Genomic DNA, 25,534 nt, shown 5'->3' with positions numbered 1-25,534 from the left:
CATTCCCCTCCCCCTTCCACCTCCCCTGCCCCACTCCTTCTACCGGCCAAAAAATGATCTCACTTACCAAATATTTCAGTTCGGTTTTCTGTGGAAAAATGAAATGCCAGCAAACTGAATCCTTCTTTCTCCCTTTTTGGCTAATGGCCTGTTAGTTTAGGAGTAGGTGAGTCACTGATGAATTTGGGCATTGAGAAGGTATCACCAGCCTCTCTGAGCCTGCTAGACATGCTTTTTAAATTCTAGTTTAACCAAATATGTGATAGCAGTATGACTTCTTCATTTAATAAAAGAGGAAAAAGTGAAAATAAAAATTTATTCTGATTTAATTTTTTTTTTAACTAATTGGGCAGCCATACCGTTGTATACCCCACACGGCAGCTGCTCTCCAAGCTGTCTGTTTAGTCCAGTGACTTATGGGAGAATGTCAGGGGAGGTACACCTCACAGCTTAGATCTCCCAAAAGCCCTCACAGGGTGAAGGCCACACTTTCAGGTCAGGACAGAACACAACAGCTCTCCCTGTGTTGGAGGGGCCGGTGCTGCCCACTCGGCCCCACCCATCCGCTTGCTCAGCTGCTTAGCACATAAAAGATGTTCTTTGTCAAGATGGCCGGGGTCAATGCCCAAGCTTGCTGGACACATTTGCACTCTTCGTTTTTCCTCTTTTACGGAGGGGTATTTCAGTTCATTCACAGACATTCATCTTCAAGCTCTGTCAGCCACTCTGAGTGCAGAACATTATCTGAAATGGCGCCATGAATGAAAGTATATCATTTATCATTTCCGGTGAGGCATTTCCCCACAGCTTCGCTTAAATTAGAAGAATATTCACACAATCAACATTTTGGATCCAAAACCACTGCACTAATGTTAACATCAGGTTCAAAATTTGTGATCAAAAGACCAGCAGATGAACTAGTAGGGTCAGCTACAGTGTGCTGTTAGCTTGAGGTGATCCCATTCTGATCTGACCTTAGTACAGATTTACGGTGACAAGACTAAGGCTTTGTGCTGAGGCAGGGTGACCCAGAGCAGCAGACCGAGACCAGGCCAAGTGCAGCTGTGGTGTGCTTGTCGGAGAACAGCAAGAAACCTAGACCACCTCATTAGCAGGTTCGACAGACTTAGTACTGTGGGAAATGTTACAAAAGAAATTTTACACAAATCAGACAGACTCTTACGGACATGAAAGAGCATAAATATGCCATTCAGATATTTTCAAATTTGGACTGAAGCATTGCATGTTACTGAATCAAATTTATTTATCGTAATGCCACAGAAAGAAATAAGCAATACATTAAATAAAAAACAGAAAAATACAAATCAACATACATTTAATATTTAATTTTCAGTAAAGAGATGAGGAGTCAGTTTCCCTAATTAAGGAATCGCTGGGCCACCAGTACAGAAGCACACCCTGACCAATTCTGCCAGTTTCTTCCAAACTGATGATATTTGCCATTTTCCAGTCCTTCCGAATTTAGTCACTGCACACTTGAGAGATTCTGAAGGACTGGAAAATGGCAAATATTATCCCACCAGTAACGCCCACTGCACGATAACGTGCAGTGAAAACACATGACTTGAGCATTCCTAGCTTTCATCCTCTTTCTCTGTACGTTTAGCTTTCGTTTGCTCAGAGGTTGATGCACTTACTGCTTCCTGAGCAGCTCTTCTTGTCTCCATCCTAGCGGCCCACTACTTCTTTTCTTTCGTCAGCATCTTTTCACATTAAAACTGATTAAGTCAGTGTTTGTGTTGCAATTACTTAGTACGTTTTCTTTCATTTTTCACTTAAGCTGGCACTTAAGTCTTCAATCTGCCTCAAGAATGATTTAAGATATGAAGAGGTAGGGGAAGTGACGGGGAAGGTGGTAGGAATGAGAAGAGCACCTGTACGCATGCGCCGCACAGCCACCCTGCTGGCCGCTGCCGAGAGTTGATTCTACAATAAAATAAAATAAAAATAAAAAGAGGAATAACCTGGGAAGTCAATCATCACCATGAAAGCGGATAGTAGACATCACGTAGTATGTGTGCACCAAATTTCAGGTCAATAGTTCAAACAGTTTGCGAGCTACAGGTGATTTAAAATCCTGGACAGACAAACGGACAGCCACAGTAGCGTATTATATATAAAGATTATATAAAAAGGGTGACAGGGCAGATCCAAGCAACTATAGGCCAGTAAGCTTAACATGCTTCACAGGAAAATTAATGGAAGGAATTATTAAAGATAAGATTGAGCAACACATGGCAAGGACAGGAGTTATTAGGAACAGTCCGCATGGGTCAGCTTTATAACACACTGGTGAGGCCTCATCTGGAGTACTGTGTGCAGTTTTGGTCTCCAGGCTACAAAAAGGACATAGCAGCACTAGAAAAGGTCCAGAGAAGAGCGACTAGGCTGATTCAGGGCTACAGGGGTGAGGTGTGAGGAAAGATTAAAAGAGCTGAGCCTTTACAGTTTAAGCAAAAGAAGATTAAGAGGTGACATGATTGAAGTGTTTAAAATTATGAAGGGAATTAGTCCAGTGGATCAATATTTTTATTTTAAAATGAGTTCATCCAGTACACAGGGACACAATTGGAAACTTGTTAAGGGTAAATTTCACACAGACTTTAGGAAGTTTTTCTTTACACAAAGAATGATAGACACTTGGAATAAGTGACCAAGTACTATGGTAGACAGTAGGAATTTAGGGACTTTCAAAACTCAACTTGATGTTTTTCAGAAGAATTAAATGGACTGGACTGGTGGGCTTTGTTGGGCTGAATGATCTTTTCTCATGTAGATTGTTCTAATTTTCTAATGTTGTAATGGCACATTATATGACTTATTCAGTGATTTTCAGTTGCAGGCCTTATTTACATAGCATTATAGAGTCGAAAGCAGCTGTGGCGGGTAGAGTTGTGTAGTCTGACATCCCCAGCAACTCAGTCCAACCAGTCTGCGACAAATAGATTTGACTTTGTCTTATGTCATGCAGCAGGCTCTGTGTGGGAGAGGTGACAATTAATGAGCACAAGTAGTGTGGTAGAAAGTAAGACTTTAGGGACTCGACGTGATGTTTCTTTGGAAGAAATAAGTGGATAGGACTGACGAGCTTTGTTGGGGTGAATGGTCTGTTCTTGTCTAAAGTGTTCTAATGCTCTAACTATATTCCTTCAGAGTGTCATGGAGACATTTTTGTGTGTGTCCTCCAGATCTGATGCAAGATCTCTCACAACATGAGTTATATGGAGGTTGTGCTCTACTAAAAAAATTGTGCTGTGATGAGACATTCTTTACAAATACCGTCCCACCTCAATATATAACCAGGTATTTCATATACACTTTGGTGACTGTTGGATTAATTCAGTTATTAGGAAAAACTGGACACATAATGAGTGACAAGGATTAACTCTTCTGTATTATCTACGAAATTGGGAAATGAGTTATAGCAACTTAAGACCCCCACAATCATAAAGGTGTCTCACGCATATAAGTGCATTCTATGAACATCACATATAAAAAGAAAATGAGCTGGTGGTCTCACTCTGAGATTTAAGCCAGCAGTTATTCATACGTGAGATCGAGGGTGGCAATATAATGTATCAGTATCCATGTAGGTGTGTTGCGAGGAAGAACTTGACGTAAAAACAGAAGCAGAAAAAAGCTGGCTTTACTTTTCTCTTGCATATGCCAAGGCCACAGGGCATGCACCCAGGTCAACCTGTTGGCAGATCCATCCGTGGGTTACAGAGAGACTTCAGATATTGTAATCAGAATATAAGTTTAATGTCACTGTGCTCTGTACAAAAAATTATTTTATAAACCCACTCATATGTACAGGCCAAATTTAACACACAGAGAGGCTCTCAGAATTTAGAACTGCTAAGAAAGCATTTGAAGAGAGAAGGGAACAACTACAAAAATGGGCATTGTACTATTTCTGTATGTTAGAGATGGAATTGAATCCTCTCCTTGCCTTGTTTGGAACCTAAGTAAGGGCCTGCATGTGGAGAAAACAGTATAAAAGACTTGGACAGCAGCCAAACACCTCGAAGCCGATGGACAGATGGATGATAACGTTATCTGTCCTGAGAATCCTTCTAGTGCAGCAACGAAAAATGGCTGACTGTACACATCAAGATCTCACCTTGGTAAATCTCTTGCTATGGCTTTTTTCATCTGTAATTCTGCGTAAATCATCATTAAAGAAAGCTAACTTATTTTCTCTTATGTGATTTCTTACCAACATATCACTATGGGTGAGATATCGCCTTTTAATATTATATCTACAACAACAACATTTATTTATATAGCACATTTTCATACAAAAATGTACCTCAAAGTGCTTTACATAATGAAGAATAAAAAACATAAAAGACAATTGGTAAGAAAATAAAATAAGTCAACATTAATTAACATAGAATAAGAGTAAGGTCCGATGGCCAGGGTGGACAGAAAAAGCAAAAAACAAAACCAAAAAAACTCCAGACGGCTGGAGAAAAAAATAAAATCTGCAGGGATTCTATACCATGAGACCACCCAGTCCCCTCTGGGCATTCTACCTAACATAAATGAAACAGTCCTCTCTCTCCAGTCTATCTGTATAGTTTTGGTTTACTTAAAATGCTGCAATTACAAAATAACTTATTCCAACTAGGGAGCTAGAGACCCCTAGAGAAACAGATATGATTCAAGTTTTACCTTTCAATATTATTAATTTCTGAAGATGGCCTGAATTAATAATAATAATTCTTTGCATTTTTATAGTACTTTTCTCACTACTCAAAGCGCTCAGCAATTGCAGGTTAAGGGCCTCGCTCAAGGGCCCAACAGAGCAGAGTCCCTTTTGGCATTTATGGGATTCAAACTGGCAACCTTCCAATTGCCAGTGCAGATCCCTAGCCTCAGAGCCACCACTCGGCCTTAAATTGATTAAAGTTTACAATAATGATAGTGACACTAGTCTCTATCCTGCGGTCTCCGTGCTGCAGATGTCATTAATTCAGAGGCGGTGAAACATTACTTGCTGGTGTGCCACCATTAACAGGCAATCAGACAGCCAGTTGAGCAAACCAAGGAGAAACATGATGCCAGTACAAGTCTAGCTGTGATTAGGTCAACTCACTATTAAACTGGCAAATTCTAATACTTGACTGTTAACCAGAGTATGCTGCCCTGTTTTGTAAGGGTCATGTGATAAAATCACATTTCACAACAATAAAGAATCATATGACTGATAATGGACACAACTGTTAACAGCAATATTGCATTGACCATAAACAAAATAAGCAGAAAATAATGGCTTCTGCAAGGAAATTGTAATAAAAATACAGAGAAATAAAAATGACAGTAAAAATATCAAAACATTAATACTGAGATTCCAAAACTCACTCCTGACAGTCAGCTCTTCTTAAGTCCGTCATTTTCTTATTTAAAGAATTTTTTCTACCGTGTCTGTGCTTTTCCTTTGTATTTTTAAGTTGTTTGGTTGACTAGTGCTCAGTTTTTTGTTTTTCTAAGGTAATTATTTTTCAAATTTTTCAGGACAGTGTTGTTCTAAGGATCAGTTATAGTAAGCAGGTACTCATACTGTCTTCACCAAGTCAGGACGTAAAGTAAACTCCTGCCAGGTCTTCGCAGTTCTACTGTGTAGCTTTCATTTCTGTCGAGTGATATGGTCTGTTAGGACTTTTAATGCCACATCCTTGCATTTTGCCTCCCTGTTGCTAATAGAAAGCAACACATATACTGTACTTTTTGTTTTCTTTTATGTGCCTGATGATTATGAGATATACAATATAAGATATGCTGCTTACAACACAGTGCCAAGTAATTGCCAGGCAAGTGCTGCTGAAAGGCTTACCTCTGAAGTTCCTATGTGGAGATTTCTCCATCTTGGTCTATTAATTTGAACCATTGGCTCCCATTCAGAGTAGTCAAAGCAGGCTTGTGACACATGTTATACAATTTTGAACAATCAGAATGGAACAGAATGTCAACCGCAGTTTCCTCTTGCCTACAGACATTTTGCAAGGTAAGAAAATGATTACGAAACTTGGAATTTTGGTTGAACAGTTTTTAAACTGCATGTGACCTCCTACATTGCAAAACATAATGAGTTCAATAACTCCATCTATTAGCCAATGACCAAGCTAAACAAGCCCATTTTTCCATCTAAGTGTATGGTTTTTTTGTCACTTTTTTTTACTTAACCACAACTCCTTTATTTAGAACATTCAAATAAGAAGTTTGTTAAATGGGAGAAGACAATTCAGTCCATTAACCTTGAGAAATATTAGAAAGCTCTCAAGGTTTTCTCTTCTCTGAGTCAAAATGACTCAGTAGTGACACAAATCACCTTGAAAGCTAGGTGTCCAAAGAGAATTTCACCATGACTTTTTAGGAGTACTCAAAAGAACCAGCAACAGACTAAAGTATCAGAATGTCAAAGATGCAAATATCACAATCACAAACAAGATCCAAAGTCAGTGGTCACAAAATCACATCATTAAAGACTTCACCAAACTAGAAATTGAAAAAAATATTAGTCAAAATGTATTTAGAGTATTTATTTTTAAAATTATCCCAAAAGTTGGATGTCCAGACATCTTAGGAACTCCCTGGGAAATGACATCACACATCAGGTGACACAAAAGGGAGATATCTGTGTAATAAAAATAAACAAGATGGCCATGACTATGAAGAACACCACACAAAATGGCAGCATGCAAGATAAGAACAAAATAAAATTAGTGTTAGGCTTAGGGTTAGGGTATAAAATATAACATGAAAACTAAATAATGATAAAAAACTGTGAACATAAAAAATCTTACAAATGGGAAGTGGCTGTGCAGCCCTTTAGGTTCATTTGTTTAGCTAATAGCTAAGCTGTCCCAATACCTCATCCAGATACTTCTTAAAGATTGTCAAGGTTTCTGCTTCATCTACATGTCTCAATAATTTGTTGCAGATTCCCACAATTCTTTGTATTAAAAAAGTGCTTTCTGGCTTCAGTTTTAAATGCACTTCCCCTTAATTTCCGCTGTGTCCACCCTTAAGCTGGAAGAAGTTTGCTGGATCTACTTAACTTTTTTAAGCTGTAAATTAAGTCCTCATGCAGTCTTCTCTGCTTGAGACTAAATAGGTTTAATTCTCAAAGTCAAACGTGTCCTTAAGTCCTGGGATGCACTTGGTGCTCTCCTCTGCACAGCTTCAAGTGCTGCTATGTCTTTCTTCTACTGTGGTGACCAGAACTGCACACAACATCCAGATATGGTACCACTAGTGCATCATATAGTCTCAGCATAAACTCCCTCGATTTATATTCCACAGTTTTTAAGATATACCCTAATATTGTATTTGTCTTTTTACTTACTTCTGCACTTTGCTTAGAAGATGAAAATGTTATGTCAACATAAACCTCTAAATCCTTTTCAGAGGTTGCTCTCCTACAGGACAATTTATCCCATCTTGTATTTCTAATTGACGTCCCTTTTGCCCACGTGTAGAAATATGCACTTTTTTTTAAATGAAACTGCGTTTTCCACGTGTTTGCCCAGTTCCCAATCTTTTTGAATTTTTAAATTCACATTTATTGTGACTGCAAATTTCACAAATTTATTAACTATACCAAAATCAATGTCATTAATATAAATCAAGAAAGAAACGGCCCAAGAACAGACCCCTGTGTGACTCTACTGCTGGCCTCACTCCATTCTCTTTGCCTCCTGCCTGTTGACCAACTTGAGATACAGTTTTGTAAGTTAACTCTGATGCCTACAGCTTCTAGTTTTAGAATTAATCTTCTGAGTTGGATCATAAGTCTAAGTTAATTATATCTTATGAACAGGACTTTAAATTGTATGTACTATAAATAGTACACATGCAAAAATTAGAAAAATAAGTTCTAAGCATCACAAAACTGTTTCATGTTTGTTAAAGAATCCCTCAACTCTTTATGTTTCCTGGCTCCTGTGTTTGTTTTCCACTTTCCCTTAACTTCTGCCTGTGTCCTCATTTGTGATTTACTATTTAACTGAAGGAACTCGGCTTTAGTGATGACTGAGAATTTTGAAGACCTGAATTAATCCACCTCACCGCCTTCTATGGTTCAGGCTGAGAAGTTTTAATTCCCTTGGCCTATCTGCGTAGGGCTGTTCTGCCTCAGCATGAGACAATGAAAAAGATCTTAACTGAAAGATCGGGAGATGAAATGTGGTTAAAAAAAAATACAAGCAGGGGTCAATGTCAAAAAAGAGAAACTGATCTTTTGCCAAGATGGAAACGCAGGACAAGAATCAGAAACCACTGAATGAAATTAAAGAATACTGAAATGAGGAGAACACAGAGAGTTGCATGTAAATGATTTTTTTTATCCAAAACATGAATTAATGAGAATCGCATGAGCTGGAGCTTATAAGTCACACTGGGGAATTCTGGGAGTGTTACTTAGTTGACAGTCCTAACACAAAATAGTGGTGCCCATGAAAAATCCAAAATGTTGTTGTGGGAGAACAATAAAAATGATTATACTTTAAAGAAAGTCTGACAGAGTAAAACCAATATGGAAATCAGATCACCTGGGTATAAAATGCAAGTTTAGTCACATAGATCAACAAAAAATATTTAAAGAGACAGGCATGATAAATTTTTAAAATGTATAAATCGTAACAAGGGCATGTCCATTGATCTTGGGATACATTTGATTGTTTTCCTCTGTACTTTTTCAAGAACTGATTTTTACACCATGGTGACCAGAAACACACACAGGAGTCCAAAAGTGAAACAATGTGGTTTGACACAATGGAAACACATTTTAGGTTTAGTGTGAAATCTGAACAACTTTGATGAGAGCAGGATATGAAAATGGCACAGCACCAGCATCTGCTTTTCTAATGGTGTTATTGTCCCATTACTCCATGATCTTAATCCCATATCCATTTTAGAGTTGCAGGGAACTGATGCTTAGCTTTGCAGCACTGGAATTGAAAGAAGATTTATCAGTCAGTCAGTCATTGTCCAACCCGCTATATCCTAACTACATGGTCACGGGGGTCTGCTGGAGCCAATCCCAGGACGCAAGGCAGGAATAAATCCCACCGCAGGGCACACACACACACTAAGGACAATTTTGGATCGCCAATGCACCTAACCTGCATGTCTTTGGACTGTGGGAGGAAACCGTAGCAACCAGAGGAGACCCACTCAGATACGGGGAGAACCTGGGAAGCGAACCCGGGTCTTCTTACTGTGAGGCAGCAGCACTACCACTGTGCCACCGTGCTGCCCAAGAAGATTTATCCATCCATGCATTATCCAACCTGCTATATCCTAACTACAGGGTCACGGGGGTCTGCTGGAGCCTATCCCCGCCAACACAGGGCGCAAGGCAGGAAACAAACCCCAGGCAGGGTGCCAGTCCACCACACAAGAAGGTTTATTACATGTATTATTTCATTAGCTACATTTATTAATTTAAGCAATTATTTGTTTGGGAAATTTCTGCAATAGCATGTTGTATTCATTTTGGCACTGTCATTTTGTAGTTCCTTTTCCAATACATGTCACATAAGTGGCATCTGATGACGTCACTAACATTACAATATTTAGGCTGGCAGCATCATCTGACAATTCCTTCAATGTGCTTCATGTCATTGATTCTGATGATTTATCTTGTTGCTGTGTTTTTCTGACTTTGATTTTTTTTGGTTGACATTTGGTTTTTGACAAATTGATCTTGTGGTTTTGACCCTTGTATGTACTTACTCTTATTTCATCTTCTGATTTGTCCATTTGCACCTAGTTGCTTGCCTTGTTCCGCTCTTGGCAGGACAGATGGAGTGCTGCCCCGACACAATGTATACTCACTGTCTTTGGGGTATTGGAGGAAAAGCCACACTGACAACAGGAGAAGGTGTGAACTCCACAGAGGTGGAGCCCAGGCCAGGATTTGATCCCAAGAGTTTTATACTGTGAAGCAGCAGCTCTGTCCATTAAGCTACTATACCACCAGCTTGGTTTTTTATGCATTTTCTTGCCCAGTGGGTAGTATTGGCCTTCATCTCAGCTGAATTGATTAAATGTGTGTGAGTGAGGCCTGCATTAGGATGACATCCTGCCCAAGTTTGTCTTCTTCTTTTCATTCATTCTTCAGCTTTGGCTCTTTACAGACCCACAATGAAAATGGCCGAATGCATGGAATGAATGGGTGTCAGCGAGAAATGCCAGCATTGCTAACATATTGCCAGCGTTTTCAGAACTGACTGAAATTCATTCTTTGGCAAATAAAATGATAGAAATGATAGAAGAAACACACATAATTAGACCTAGACTTTATTTTTGACAAATCTCAAGCATAGTCCACTGAAGTATAATTTTGTTAATTAGGACTTTTCAGTTTTATGAGGCTTCACGGTTAGCGGTCAGGAAATTTGTGTTTTCTGAAGTGTCATACCAGATTTTTAATTCCACATTTGGCAGACAGAAAATGACCAGCTTTAATCTAACCAGAAAGTAACTGGGCTAGGAGCCATTACTGTTCAGCTGTTGTTTTTGATCTTTGATTTAAAACATTGTTGTAGATTTAAATATGTTAACTTACACCTGTTATACCACAGTTAAAGACTTTAAATATATAAACTAAACATTAAGAACGTCATCTTTCATGAGAGACATCTTTCTGGGCATTGCTTGTAATGGAAAATCCCACAGAGTGACATGTCCTTAGATAACCCCGTATGTTACACTTACAATGTCCTGTGAATTTTTTTTGTCTATACCCATTAATATGTTCGGTGTGTATCTACCATAATAATATTGTCTATATGTCCAGCTATCAAATAGAAGGTGCATCACAAACACTGGCACTGCTTTTATAAATCCTGTACCAAATGGCATGTAATTGAAACATGGCAACCGGACAGACACACACTGAACTGTAAATGGTAACACTGAACACATCCAGCAGAGAATAACTGCTGGACAGACAGAAATCAGCTTATCTACCTTAATAGAAGGACAAGTGTGTCTGTGTATCTGTGTGCCTGTCCAATTGTTATGATCTGTTAAATGCCATGTGTTATGATATTTGTCAATGCAGTGCTGATCTTTGTGATGTGCCATCTGTTGGAAGGAAAAATGCACAGCATTTTATTAACTACAAATGTTTGTGATGCGGCATCTGTTGGAATGACAAATCAATCAATTTTATTACTACACGCATAACAAAATACATCCCAATAGATGGTGTACTGCACATAATAACACTGAGGTCCATGTTGATTATTTAGATTCTGATCCATCTTAGAAGGATATAACTACCACAAATGTTTGTGATGCAGCATCTGTTGGAATGACAAATAAAATGCATTTTATTATTACAAATGTTTCTTATGCACCATCAGTTGGAATGACAAATGCAATGCATTTTATTATAAATGTGATGTGCCATATGTTGGAATGACAAATTAAATGCATTTTATCTCTTTAAATGTTTGTGATGTGAATCTGTTTGAATAGGAAAATGCAATAAATTTTATTACTACAAATATTTGAGATGCACCATCATTTGAAATGACAAATAGAGTGCATTTTATTACTACACATATTTGTGATGAACCATCTTTTGGAATTGAAGTTTCTAATGTGTCATCTGTTGGAATGACAAATGCAATCAATTTTATTACTACACGCATTCGAAAATCCATCCCAATAGATGGTGTACTGCACATAATACCACTTAGGTCTATGTTGATTCTTTAGATTATGACACATCTTAAAAGATATATCACTACCACAAATGTTTGTGATGCACCATCTGTTGGAATAACAAATAAAATGCATTTTATTATTACAAATGTTTGTTATGTGCCATCAGTTGAAATGACAAATTCATTGCATTTTATTATTATAAATGTGATGTGCCATATGTTGGAATGACAAATGAAATGCATTTTATCTCTTCAAATGTTTGTGATGTGAATCTATTGGAATAACAAAATGCAATGAATTTTATTATTACAAATGTTTGTTATGCGCCATCAGTTGGAATGACAAATGCAATCAATTTTATTATTAGAAATGTGATGTGCCATATGTTGAGATGACAAATGAAACACATTTTGTTACTATTAAAGTTTCTGATGTGCCTTCTGTTGGAATGACAAATGCAATCAATTTTATTACTACACGCATTCGAAAATCCATCCCAATAGATGGTGTACTGCACATAATACCACTTAGGTCTATGTTGATTCTTTAGATTATGACACATCTTAAAAAGATATATCACTACCACAAATGTTTGTGATGTGCCATATGTTGGAATGACAAATGAAATGCATTTTATCTCTTCAAATGTTTGTGATGTGAATCTATTGGAATAACAAAATGCAATGAATTTTATTATTACAAATGTTTGTTATGCGCCATCAGTTAGAATGACAAATGCAATGCATTTTGTTACTATTAAAGTTTCTGATGTGCCTTCTGTTGGAATGACAAATGCAATCAATTTTATTAGTACACACATTAGAAAATACATCCCAATAGATGGTGTACTGCACAAATTAATACTGAGGTCTGTGTTGATTATGTAGATTCTCATCCATCTTAGAAGGATATCACTACTAAAAAAAAACATGAAAAGCTCAGAAAATGTTATTGTTCCAAATTGGAAAAACCCCATTGAATGGAAATTTATTTCGGTGAGTACATTGCCAAAGGAAAAGTATATAAAGAGGAGCTGAGATTAGCTCATGTTAAACACAAAACTGACCCTCTAGAGCCCGGTGGAGGTTCCTTTAGAGGAGAGCTGGGTGGAAGTGGCAGAGGGTGGGAGAGGTAAGTGGAGTTAGCAAGGGGTCTCAGATCTTCTTTCCAGCTAACAACTTTAGAACTGTAAGGAAATAAATAGATGCGTTCTTGTACAACCTTCTCCTGTGAACTCATTGGCTTGGTTGTTTTAAGGAAATGCAAACAATCATGCAATCAATAACATGTACCTCCACAGCTTTAAATACAATGTACTGTATGCAATAATCTTATGTAATGTTTTGGGGGCAATTCAGACTCCATGTGTAAGGCAACAACTGAGACAGACACAGCCTCAATAAAATAAACTGCTGTTCTGCAAAAATCATGTGTTTCCAGGTGAGACAGACAAATCAGAAGATAAATGAAGTGAGTATGACAGATCAGAACTTCCAGGAATGTACCTCTGCCACTCCCTCTCATGCCACCACACATCAGGGTGTATGATACTGCACAGTAGCACAGTAGGAGTCAGTCTTATTTTTAATCATTTTATCAGGGGTGGGGTGAGCAAGACTACAAGACGCATGTGTCTCCCACATTTTGCAGCATTGAGAACTGCAGCAAGTATGAGAGGGGGAGAGTATAAGAGGCAGACCTCTCCCTCTCCTTCATGAGGTACAGTGTGCGTGTGAGTGGGACAGGGAGTTAATGCCACACTTCTTAATGTGTGTCCAGGGTTGAGAGTGTCCCAGTATGAAAGGTGTCTTTCCTGCTCTTTCTTTTAGTGCTTTGTACTGCATGAATTGTGGTCCACCATACTGAATGAGAAAGTAAGGAAGGCCCTTCTTGCGCCACGTTAGAAAATTACACCACCTCATAGTGCACCACAGATTTCAGTTTTTGTTTTGTTCTTCCTTATTTTTTATTTCTTTGCTTCGCATAATGTTGCATTTCTTAATTTGGGATTCTGCTCAAGATTATCTTAAGTGTCCTTGGATACAACTGCCAGCTGGTGTCCTATCTGGGGTTGGTGTAGTTTCTCTCAAACCTAAAATTGTTTAAAGTACATTTGGTAAATGAAATAAAACTATTTAAGAAGATTTTCTACTTTGACACCTAAACTTTATTGAGCCCACTTTTAATTTATTACCTTTGATCATTCCATTATTCTTTCGTTCGTGTCGAGATAATACGGTCATTGCTTCTGCCATCTTTAATTTCTGACAGGTTGGCAGACTGTCAGTTTATTGATTCAAAGTAAAGTGACATTTCTATGTTCTGAACTTCTTCAATCATTACTACCACTTACTGACTTATATACGAAATTCAAAAGGCTGTACTTCTTTTTCCAGGCTACAAGCTTTATGGAAGACAACCACAGTGTCATCCCCAGTCACCTGATCTACAACCAGAATGTCCGTGTTCCCCTTGAAAGCCACACAATCCCAGGACTGGAGCCATTTACAGTGTATCAGGTCCGAGTGGCTTGCTTGACCAGCGAAGGCATGTCCCAATGGACGGACTGGGCAGTCATGGTGACGGAAGAGGGAGGTGAGGTGCTAATATAGTTAGTACTTGTTAGCTCGTTTCATTAAAATGTTTTCTGATTAACAGCAGCTCAAATTCCTGGAATATTTGTGCGATGTACAGCACATAGTTCTATTTGAGTACAAAGAATCAGTATCTACTGTACATAAGTGTTACCTTGACAGTGTATGTCTGGTCATCTGCACACTCCACACTCATAATGGCAAGCCTGGAAAATGAAACCAAGTCCTTGGAGTTTTGCTACAATGGTGCTCACCACCAAGGCAGATATGATCATCACAGAAAGTAATGTAGCATGCACTGGTGCTGTGGAAGGACATAGAAATGACTCTTGGAGTTCTTTTTAAACATAGTGAACATTTTTCTTGCATCATTGCAACAGTTGGATCCAATAATTAATAATTAATGGTTATTCTGCCTTTAGCATTTTTATTTATTTCTTGGAAATATACAATGGAAGGAGTAGTGGCTCTGAGGTTAGGGATCTGTGTTGGCAGTTGGAAGGTTGCCGGTTCAGATCTCGTAAACATGAGAAGTGACACTGCTTTCTTGGGCCCTTCAGCAAGCACCTTAACCTACAATTGCTCCGTCCTGGGTATGACGTTAATCTGCATCCAGCCCTGGATGTAGGCCCTCCCTTTGAAGGGAAAAACTTGGGGGTTGGTGTCAGGATTGGCACTCCAGCCACCATATAAAACCTCACGCTGTTCCATTCCACTTGAACTAGTGCAGTGCTGAAGTGTCACCTGTTGCATGGCTGCACTCGGGTCCTAATGTGGAATCCTGAGGTGGTTTGTCATGTGGTGGGTGCAGCAACACACTGTATCAGCGCAGGCTCCTAACCTCCTCCTTCTCCTCCTCTTGGAAGTATACAACAATCTGACTCATGTGAATGCAGAGTATGTGTTAAAATATTAATGTATGTAAATTACAGAGGATCCAAACTATTTCCAGATGTATACTTTGTGATGTAATATTTTGGGAGTGGAGCAGTGCTGCTTCAGAGTGGCAGAGACCTGGGTTCAAATCCTGACCCTGTCAATATTGGTGTGGAGCTTCCACATTCTACCTGTGCCCTTGTGGGTGTCCTCCAGATAGTCCATCACCTGCTCACCTCTCAAAGACTCTAAACTGGTGCTAGATGTCTATCTATCTATCTATCTATGGATGTGCCCTGAGATGGACTGGCACCCTGTCTAGGGCGAGTATCTGTTTTAGTGTTGGGACAGTACATGGACATGGTCTCATTGAACAGTCCCGTGTAAAAGAAATATTTGATCTTTTTTAACATAAGTGGGCATATCAAGATTTGATCGTCATTTAAAGATTATCTTTTGATAAAGGAAGAAAAATTAAAAATTGACTTGACAATGATTTGTTTAATGAAAAATGAGCAGAAATGCTATTTACATCTGTGGGAAAAGTAAGGTCCCCCTTGCCTCTAATGGCTGGTGTTAACCCATGAAGATATTAACATTGACTGGGAGAAAAAATCTTCCCACTCCTCCATGCAGAATTCTTGCAGGGGTGTTTTGTATGCAGCGCCCATTTATAATCCTCCCCTTCAGCATCTAAATGGGATTCAGATCTGGAATTTTTCTTGGCCATTTCAGAACCCTCCATTTCTTCCTTTTCAGCCATCCCTTGGTGGATGTATTGGAATGTTTGGGTTAATTGTCATTTTGCAAGGTCCATTTTCATTTGAATTTCAATCTTCTGTCAGAGGGTTTCACATTATCCTGAAACAACCTCTGGTTTGATGAGTTCAGGCCCTGATGCAGCAAAGCAGCCCCAAACCACAAAACTTCCACCACCATACTTTACAGTTGGGTTCAGGCTCTTCTGGTCAAATGCTGTCATTGGATTTCACTGCACGTATCTACTGGTACTGTGGCCAAATAACCATATCTATCTATCTATCTATCTATCTATCTATCTATCTATCATATAGTGCCTTTCCTATCTATCTATCTATCTATCTATCTATCTATCTATCTATCTATCTATCTATCTATCTATCTATCTATCTATCTATCTATCATATATTGCATTTCTATCTATCTATCTATCTATCTATCTATCATATATTGCATCTATCTGACTTTGCACAGCAAGCAACCATGTTAGCCCAACAGATTAGACAATCATTTACAATGTTAACGGTAGATAACACTCAATAGTAATAATAAAATCTAGAAAATTTCCACAAGCCACAGTTTATTTTATAATTAATCCAGAATAGTTTTGTATATTGGAGAAAAGGTGTACAGCCTGACGGGAAACTGTTTTGTTGCCGTTACTGTCTCTTATACTTGCTAAAGGTCTTTAGGTGGTGAGGGATTCCTCATGCATGAGAAGTCTGCTCCTTGGAAGGCATTCCTTTAACATACAAGAGGTTTTCTCCTAGTAGAAATGTCTCACTTTTTCCACAGTTGGGGATTCTTTCATTATATTTGAGGAGTCTGGAATCATGCCTGAATGAGATGTAAACACAAACTGAATGGAGATATGAGTCACGTTAATTTAGTGCACTCCTCTCAGTTCCTCATCTTGCTGCAGGCTGGTTTCCATTCATAAATGGAGAAGCATCTTAACTCTTCAACTGCATTTCCTCAGATAAACATATCTGTTCCCCTATGCTTTGCACCGCAGAATCTTGTGTTGTTTCAGACTCCCATGAATCTGACTCTCACCTTCTGCTAATTTTTCAGCAAAGTAATTCCAATAGAGATTGGACATTTTAGAGATGAAAAAAAAGAATTAAAAAAAGGAACTCAAGAAAGTTTTTAAACATCAGTAAAGTGGAGGGAGCTATTTATAGATGTTTCAGATTCTAAGAAGCAATACCAGAGAACAATAAGGAAAAAAGAGAAGGGAAATTACTGAGAATTAAAGAAAGGTGAATAGGATGAACCTGTGAGTATTGTTATCTGTACCAAAGTCACTTTTCAGTATTTAGACTTAAGGAGATCTGATGAAGTGTTAAAAGTCCAAATGGCGTCTGATTTCTGAGCATAGAATGAGTTTCCCTTATTTGTTGACATCTTATATTGCCTCTTCTTTTGATGCTTTGCAGTTTCCTAATTGTAGTTGTGAGAACCATGGTGGCACATGGGTTAGCAGCGACATGTTGAATGTTGGTCCGATTCTCACTGAGCTCTTGCAGCGCGTCCCCAGAGCTCCACGATGCTGAATTATGAATGCCTAGTTTGTTGCTGTGTGGATTAGGCATACAGTATGTTTGGTTAATTGGTAATTCTAAATTAATCTGGAATCAGTATGTCCTGTTAGTTTTATGTTCAGCCTCTGTAAAATAAGTCAAAAATATTTCTACCAAAAAAAAAGTATGATATGTAACAGAAACATTTAAATGCCAAGACATCAAAGTAAATGCAGTAGGAGAGGTATGTCTGGTCAGGGCCGTCTTAACACACGAGCATGCTGGGCAGTTGCTCGGGGGCCCCATGCTTATCTATGTATGCTGTGACTTGCTGAGTGGCTGTGTTGGTAGGGACCACAGTGCACTGCTTTGCCCAGATGGATATAATGCTGTTAATATGGCCCTGCGTCTGGTGTCCACTGCTGTATGGTGTAAAGACTCTAGGGGTCACTGTCACCCCTTTAACCCCAACAGACAGACACAAGGTAAAAGCAATAAGAAGCCTTTTTAATAATTTTCTTCTTAAACAGTAGCCTTCCAGCACCACAGCCATAATATTACAGACAATAAACTCAATAACATCCATCCATCCATTATCCAACCTGCTATATCCTACCTATAGGGTCACGGGGTCTGCTGGAGCCAATTCCAGCCAACACAGGGTGCAAGGCCAGAAACAAACCCCGGGCAGGGTGCCAGCCCACCACAGAACTCAATAACACAATACTCTTTTCTTTCTCTTTTTCCTCCACACCTCCCAGCAAGTTTTGTCCACCTCCACCCAACTCTGGCCCACTTGCTGGGTCTTCAGCAATCCTTTATATAGTTCCTGAACCGGAAGTGCTTCTGTTCTTCCTCCCATGTGACTTGCCAGCACTTCCGGGTCAGCTGGAGAATTCAAGTTCTTTTAATCAGCCCAGAAGTACTCTGGGGCTTTTGTCTACATGATCCACCAGTACTTTCAGATTATAGTTAAAGCAGGACTCCCCAACAGTTTTCCGTGGCGGCATCCACATACCCAACAGGCCTGACAAACTGAACTCCAATTCCCAGGATGCACTGCGGGAATCCAGGGCTTCACTACACTCCAGGAGAGATGCCAATTAGCGTTTTGGGGGAGGCAGTGTCAACAAGTGGCTGCCTTCCCCCATCCTTCCATTTTAGGGGTGCCCCGGCCAGGTTGAACTACCAGCCATCTCTCACAACAGATAAAGATTTAGTACACGTCCTTCGTGTGATTTTTTTTTTTTTGAAACAGTCACCAACGCACAGCCCGATGTTGTAATCAGGACAGTAAAAGTGAGTTTCTCTGTATGCTTTTCTTATGATGTTTTTCTATTTCATGTGCTTAGGAGGGTAGAATGTTAGTGCCTGAGCCATTCAGTTGATGAGCCCATTGTGCTATTGTAGGTTAACATAGCGCAAGGCTTAGTGACTTCCACATTTCCCCTGATGTGAACATTGACAGTTGCTGCATTGTAAACAGTGCTTAGGAAAAAGACGTCTTTCTTATCCTTCAAATTGATCACATTTAATTTTCCTTTTTGCCTTGTAGCAACTTGCTCACTAGGCATATCATGGCAGCTCTATCACACAGTACCATAACATCAGCTTCATTATCCATGTCAGCGTCTGATGACCAATTCACATTGTCATTACTTTCTTTTGATCCAACTAACGGTTCAGTTTGTCCTAAAACTGGCTTTACAGCTTTCCGTATACACTCCATCACTCATGAATATAAAATGACAGAATCTATTAAAATATTCATAACTTTTTTGCAACCTGATGTTATTTAGTGGGCAGCAGAATACTGCCCCAAGTGCTATGCACTTAACACTTTATATTGGGTCAAAAAGTATGTACAGTGGAACATCGGTTTGCGAGCATAATTCGTTCCGGAAACGTGCTCGCAATCCAAAACACTCGTATATCAAAGCGAATTTCCCCATAAGAAATAATGGAAATTCAGATGATTCGTTCCACAACCCAAAACTATTCATATAAAAAGGATTAATACAAAATATAAAGTAAAATACATAATACAAATTAACCTGCAATTTACCTCTAAAAAGAATCATGGCTGGTGTGAGTTTCTAAACTCATGTGGAATTCCACCCAACGGGACGACACGCTGAAGAGTGTCCATAAGCAATCGCAGTCTCCCAGCGCTGTAGCAGTTCGCCGTATAAGCGCGTCCAAAAAGATCAAGGAACATTATAAAGATCCCGCTGCAATAAATAACAGCACTGTTGCTGTTTCAAACTAGTGTTAAAGTAGTGAGACTCAGCTTCGTGTTTTGGGGAGCAAGATGAGGACTCGCACTTCACAGCGCACACACACAGTCACAATGCTGTAGTAAACAGAGAGCTGGGCGGCGAGATAAGAACAGAGAGAGAAGCGCTGTAAATAGAGAGAGAGAAGAATAGGAGAGAGAGAGAAAAAGGGCACTGGGCGCGGCGAGATAAGGAGAGAGAGAAAAAGACGCGATGAGGGAGCGAGCAAGATAAGGAGAGAGAGAAAAAGACGCGATGAGATAAGAGAGAGAAAAAGACGATCGATGAAGATAAGGAGAGAGAGAGAGAGAGAGAGAACCACCATCAGCTCAGTTGTGATCACATGACGCTCAGCAGACAAAGTGTATCCATACTACTTGTATTGCAAGACATCGCTCGTTTATCAAGTCAAAATTTATTAAAAATTTTTGCTCGTCTTGCAAGACACTCGTAAACCAAGTTACTCGTAAACCGAGGTTCCACTGTATTTTTGAAGTGTTTAAATTTATGAAGGGAATTGGTCCAGTGGATTGAGACTGTGACTTTAAAATGAGTTCAGAAATAAAACAGGGACACAGTTGGAAATCTATTAAGGGTAAATTTCACACACACATTAGGAATATATTCTTCACACAGAGAACCAAAGACACACAGAGTAAGCTACCAAGTAATGTGGTAGACAGTAGGACTTCAGGGACTTTCAATACTTGACTTGATGTTATTTTGAAAGAATTAAGAGGATAGGAGTGACGAGGTTTATTGGACTGAATGGCCTGTTCCCGTTGAGATTGTTCTAATGTTCTAATAACATCTTTCCTCAAGCCACCTTCAGGGTTAACCTTTATTGGAAAGAGTTCTGAACCCTGAGACAGGCTTAGAGTTAATGCCAAGGAGGTTAAGTAGTAATATATTAAATGTTACCCATTTCTTTAAACATAATAAAAGTATTCAAAATATTACTTTTTTTAGTATTGTATTATATTGCACATTAAATTATGTTTGTTGCTTTACAAATAAGTTATAAAACTTTCCAAAATACGCAGCAAACATATGCTTAAAAAGAAAATAGTATGTTTGCGAACACCTCTGGAACTAAATGTACACTCACAGACAAACTCACAGAAACAATTACTGCATATCTGCTTTCAGTATAATCACAACATGGCTGCAAATAAATAAAAGTTATGTGTTTTTAATTATTGGGCTTAAATCACTGCTGAGCTCAAGCACACAAAGTGTCTTCATCATTCCGTATTAAGTATAACTAGTTTAAATTTGGAAATGTTATAATATTATGTAATGTAAAAAAAGTTTCATAATTATGTGGCAGGTTCCCATCTTTGGCAATCAACAAAAGTAAAAACAAAGCAATAACTTTAGCTTCAGTTTAGCAAAATATCAGGGACCTATCTGTTCATATTTCTTCATTATATCTCATAGGAAGCAGCATTTCAAACTGAATATCTGAAAGGCAATTCCTTGTTGGTGTGAGCACAAGACTTCCATAGAGGAGCAGTCTTTTCAACAGGAGCGCTAGAAGGGAGGGACTGCTGTGTTGTATCATAAGAAGACGTGTTTAGTTCATAGAAATTCGATAGAGACATTCCACACTGATTGCTGATTTCAAATAATCCAATTATGAAGTGTGTACCTCATCGATTTCATCGGCAGGCACATCATTGGTGTGCTGTTCCCTTTGTTCGCTTGTAAACAATGGCAGCTTTTTTGTTCTCTAGTTTAGAATTGATCTAATGGGCAATAATTCCCAAAACACTTTCATTTTGCACAGAACAAATGCTGGAAGGAGAAGATAAGAAAACTGGACCTCCCCAAAAGTAATTTTTAGTTTACGCTCCGTCTTGTTAAAAGCATCACCAAATACTTTGCTTCAAAAAAGCAGCATCCTGCTAATAAGGTTTTTAAAAGCCAGGAACTCCACGGTAGATATGTGCATCACAATGTACAAAGCAGTACGGTTTTGTAATAGAGAAGACTCCAAAAGCTGACTTGGTTTGATCAGCGACATCTACCTTTTCTCTTTTTGTGACTGTGCTTTGTGACTATTTGATGCCGGCCTATAATATAACAGTAAAACAGTAGAAATCAGAATTTTAAAAAAATCACTGCGGACTTTAATTGATTTGTTCAAAATATTATTACTTTTCAGATTAGAAGCTAACTATAACATTACATTAGATTTTTCAAAAGGAATATTTGATATTAGTCCTGACACTGAAAAGTAATATCTTATATATAAACATCTACTCGTGGAAATGTGTGTGTGTCTGTCCGGACCAGAAGTGAGAGGTGGAGTCAGGCTAAAGGCTCCGCCTTCAAGGAAACAGAAAACTCGCTTAGCTGCTAATAACACAAGTGGGGCGAGCATGTCAGCAAAACAAAACCTCAGAAGAAAGACAAAGTCGCTTAGCTGCTAACATCGGCAAAACAATATTCACTTTACTCTTCCTCCTGCTGCAAATACATAAACGATGCGAACACAATGGCAAAACAAATCCTCCTAGGAGAGAGACGTCCAGAGTAGTTCCTTTCAATTACCTGACATCTGTACATTTCAATTTTTTTTCTGATGATTCTAATAGTTTCTAGGATCTTGGGCCTTTTACAGCATGGGCTTACACAGCTAGTTAGTACAGTAATCCCTCCTCGATCGCGGGGTTGCGTTCCAGACCCCCGCGATAGGTGAAAAATCATGAAGTAGAAACCATATGTTTCTATGGTTATTTTTATATATTTTAAGCCCTTATAAACTCTCCCACACTGTTTATAAATATTCCCAGAGTTATACAGCATAATCCCTTTGTATTCTCTTAGATATTAGGTAAGATTCATTGAAATTATGTATATAAACACACTGTTTATATACAGTAAAATCTAAATATTATTTTAAAGATATTGAGTGTCTCCGATATCACATGTTACATCCATTACGATACACAGGCCACCAGCAATAAATCATTACAATGCAACAAAAATAGTATACAGTAAATGTGTGTACAGTGACACTAAGCGTCGTACATGTACTAAGTACTGTAAGTAGAAAATTAATTATGTTACTCACCAACAATGACACGATGACTTATCCGATAATGATGAGTTTAGTTTTACTGCACAACAAAGGAGGCGTTACAGCCCTTAAAGGAGCCACTTCAGGCGATTGTGTAGCACTGCCATTGTTCTTCTTCTGGCAGTCTTCAATGCAAATCCCTAAAGCAGATTCCATCCAGACTACTGCTTTATTACATCCACTTACAACTCGTTTTGCACCCTGGTTAAAAGGACACTGCGGCCGTAGATCTTATATTCCTTTCCTACTTTTTAAATAAAAGAATCGTAGCCTTCAACAAATCCAAAATGTTTACCTTTTCGGCAATCGCTAACATCTTCTTCTTGCGGCAGGCACGGCCCTGAAGCAGTAGCTGATCGTTTTGGAGCCATAATGAAGGGCTTGACTATGCACAAAGATAAACACAAAAGAGCACAACTCTTTACACAGCGAAACTGCGTTGATGCTGAATGGCGAGCGAGACTTCCTGGTTAACACTGCTTTCAGCAGGCAGGAACTTAACTGCGTGCTCTGATTGGTTAGCTTCTCAGTCATCCACCAGTAGCGTCCCTTGTATGTAATCAACTGGGCAAACCAACTGAGGAAGCATGTACAGGAAGTAAAAAGACACATTGCCCGCAGAACCCGCGAAGCAGCGAAAAATCCGCGTTATATATTTAGTTATGCTTTCATATAAAATCCGTGATAGAGCGAAACCGCGAAAGTCAAAGCGATATAGCGAGGATTACTGTATATAATGTGTTATATTAGTAATTGCTTCCAATTCTGCCAGTGGTGGGCTGGTGCCACATTGCAGTTCAGTTCCTGCTAAATGTTCAGTGTTGCTGGAAAAGACTGCTGCCCCAACAACCCTGAAAAGTTTTAATCTGTTCGTTAAAAAGACTTGCTCAGAGTCACTCAGTTAATCAAAGGTACACTCTGACCATCACCAATGTGAATCTTCCGTAGTAGGCCAGCTTTCTTCACCTTCTGTTGGAGAGCGGCACAGCCCTGTATCTCTAATCCATATGTCAGAATTTTTTACAATTAACCTGAGTTGTGGGAAAGGTTGGGTGAATGGATTCTTTCCGATATGGCCGCCTAAGATATTGAACTTAAGGTCTGTTTAACTTGCTTGTGTGCCAATGTAAAAGTACATGAAACCAAATGTTCTAAAGTCTGAGGAAGATGCCTTTTTTCAAAGTGTCTCAGCTCTTTTTTTAGATGTCTGCAAGTTGCATTGACAACTAATCATCAAGCAACTTTAAAATTGTTTGTGTTCTAGTTTTGTATCTAGCATGAGGCGTAACTGGTAAGCAATGCAGACTCTCAGATCCGTCATCCTTAGTTGGTTCTTCCATTATCTGTGTTGAGTTTTTAATATTTTCTTTCCATCTGTATGAGATTTCCTGCTGGTATTCCAGTTTTTCTTCCACGTTTCCAAACATGCATCATGGAAAGGCTTTTAGGAGAATATAAATCTCCTTTACAAATGCACAAACTACTTTTAACGCAGACCTAATGTTTAATTCTGTGTCACTACTTTAGCTGAACTATTCTTTCACTTACAGTACCAACCTTTGCACATGTACTATCTAGAGTTGCAATGCACTTGCACCCAGAACTGTAATCCACTACCTTCAGTTAGTATTTCCTATGACCTCACACAGGGATGACTGTCACCATTACCTTCCTAATGAGATTGTGCTCACTCCCTCACCCTGGTTGACCCTTCTGAGACAGCAACTTGGTTCTTAGCTCCATGTGATTAAAATAGAGCAACTATGCAGACAAGAAAACAGGCTGTAATTAAGTTTCATTTTATAAGTGCAATTCAAATAGTTCCATAAAAAGGCAAAATAAAGTGTGAAACCATATAACCTGTAACTGCTAGAGGTTTAGTATTTCCAGGCAGCCCATCTCTTGTGTTGCTTAAAGTGTCACGAGTAACTCCGAGCATTCCTGGACTCATTCCTACCTCCTCCTCCTTTATTCGCTCTCTTCTTCTTTTTCTTCTTCTTCTCCCTTTTCTCTATCCCACTTCTGTCTTATACTAATCAGCTCTTTTACTTATCTTATAAAGCTCTTTGCCAATTTCTAAAGATTGCTGCTTTAGACTACGCTTCTGACATCATAAATGGGAGCCAACAGCACAGCATGCTTGAATAACTTCGAAACAGCTCTTGAAACCACATGTGCACTATGGTAGCAGTTCTGTATTATACATTTGATTTAAAATGGTTCTTAGCTCCTGTCAGCAAAAACATACGTAGCCAAGCAATTCCTTAAAATTACAATATGCCACAGCTTATTATACTTTCTACTTAAACTAATTATCAAAATATTCTCATTTTTTATATGCAAACACCAAATCATTAACAGACAATGAGTTCTTCTCCTTCCAACAAAGTTCTTGTCCTTCCTCCAAAAGCCAGTTAGACTGACTGGAGGCTGTAGATTAGCTCTGTGTGTGTGTGTGTGTGTGTGTACCTTCTGAGACTTGGCATCCCATCTAAGACTGTTTCCTGCCTTATGCCCAATGTTGTATGGACATGCTCCTCTACTGGGACCCAAAACTGCAGGTTTGAAAATGCAACGTTATATAAGGGACTAACTACGGTACTAGACTGTTTGTGCTTACCATTAACTTGTTGTTCTTTCTTACTTGCTAACTTTGAAATTACTCAGATTTTATACTGTATATTATGGTTTACTTTTTTAAGACATCTTGGTTAA

At 38.8% G+C, this 25,534-nt stretch overlaps 1 protein-coding gene across 3 annotated transcripts in view; it reads left to right on the top strand.

Annotated features, from left to right (window-relative positions):
- Positions 1 to 25,534, top strand: part of LOC120538751 (tyrosine-protein kinase receptor UFO) — a 227,379-nt gene that overhangs the window by 129,921 nt on the left and 71,924 nt on the right. For all 3 annotated transcript variants that reach the window (XM_039768203.1, XM_039768201.1, XM_039768204.1), the window contains exon 7: positions 14,103 to 14,301. In XM_039768203.1, coding sequence (XP_039624137.1) covers positions 14,103 to 14,301 — 199 coding nt within the window. The remainder of the gene's footprint in view (positions 1 to 14,102; positions 14,302 to 25,534) is intronic.

The sequence above is a fragment of the Polypterus senegalus genome, chromosome 11 (genome assembly GCF_016835505.1).
Source record: "Polypterus senegalus isolate Bchr_013 chromosome 11, ASM1683550v1, whole genome shotgun sequence".
NCBI lineage: Eukaryota > Metazoa > Chordata > Cladistia > Polypteriformes > Polypteridae > Polypterus > Polypterus senegalus.
This window is presented reverse-complemented; position numbering and strand designations above follow the sequence as displayed.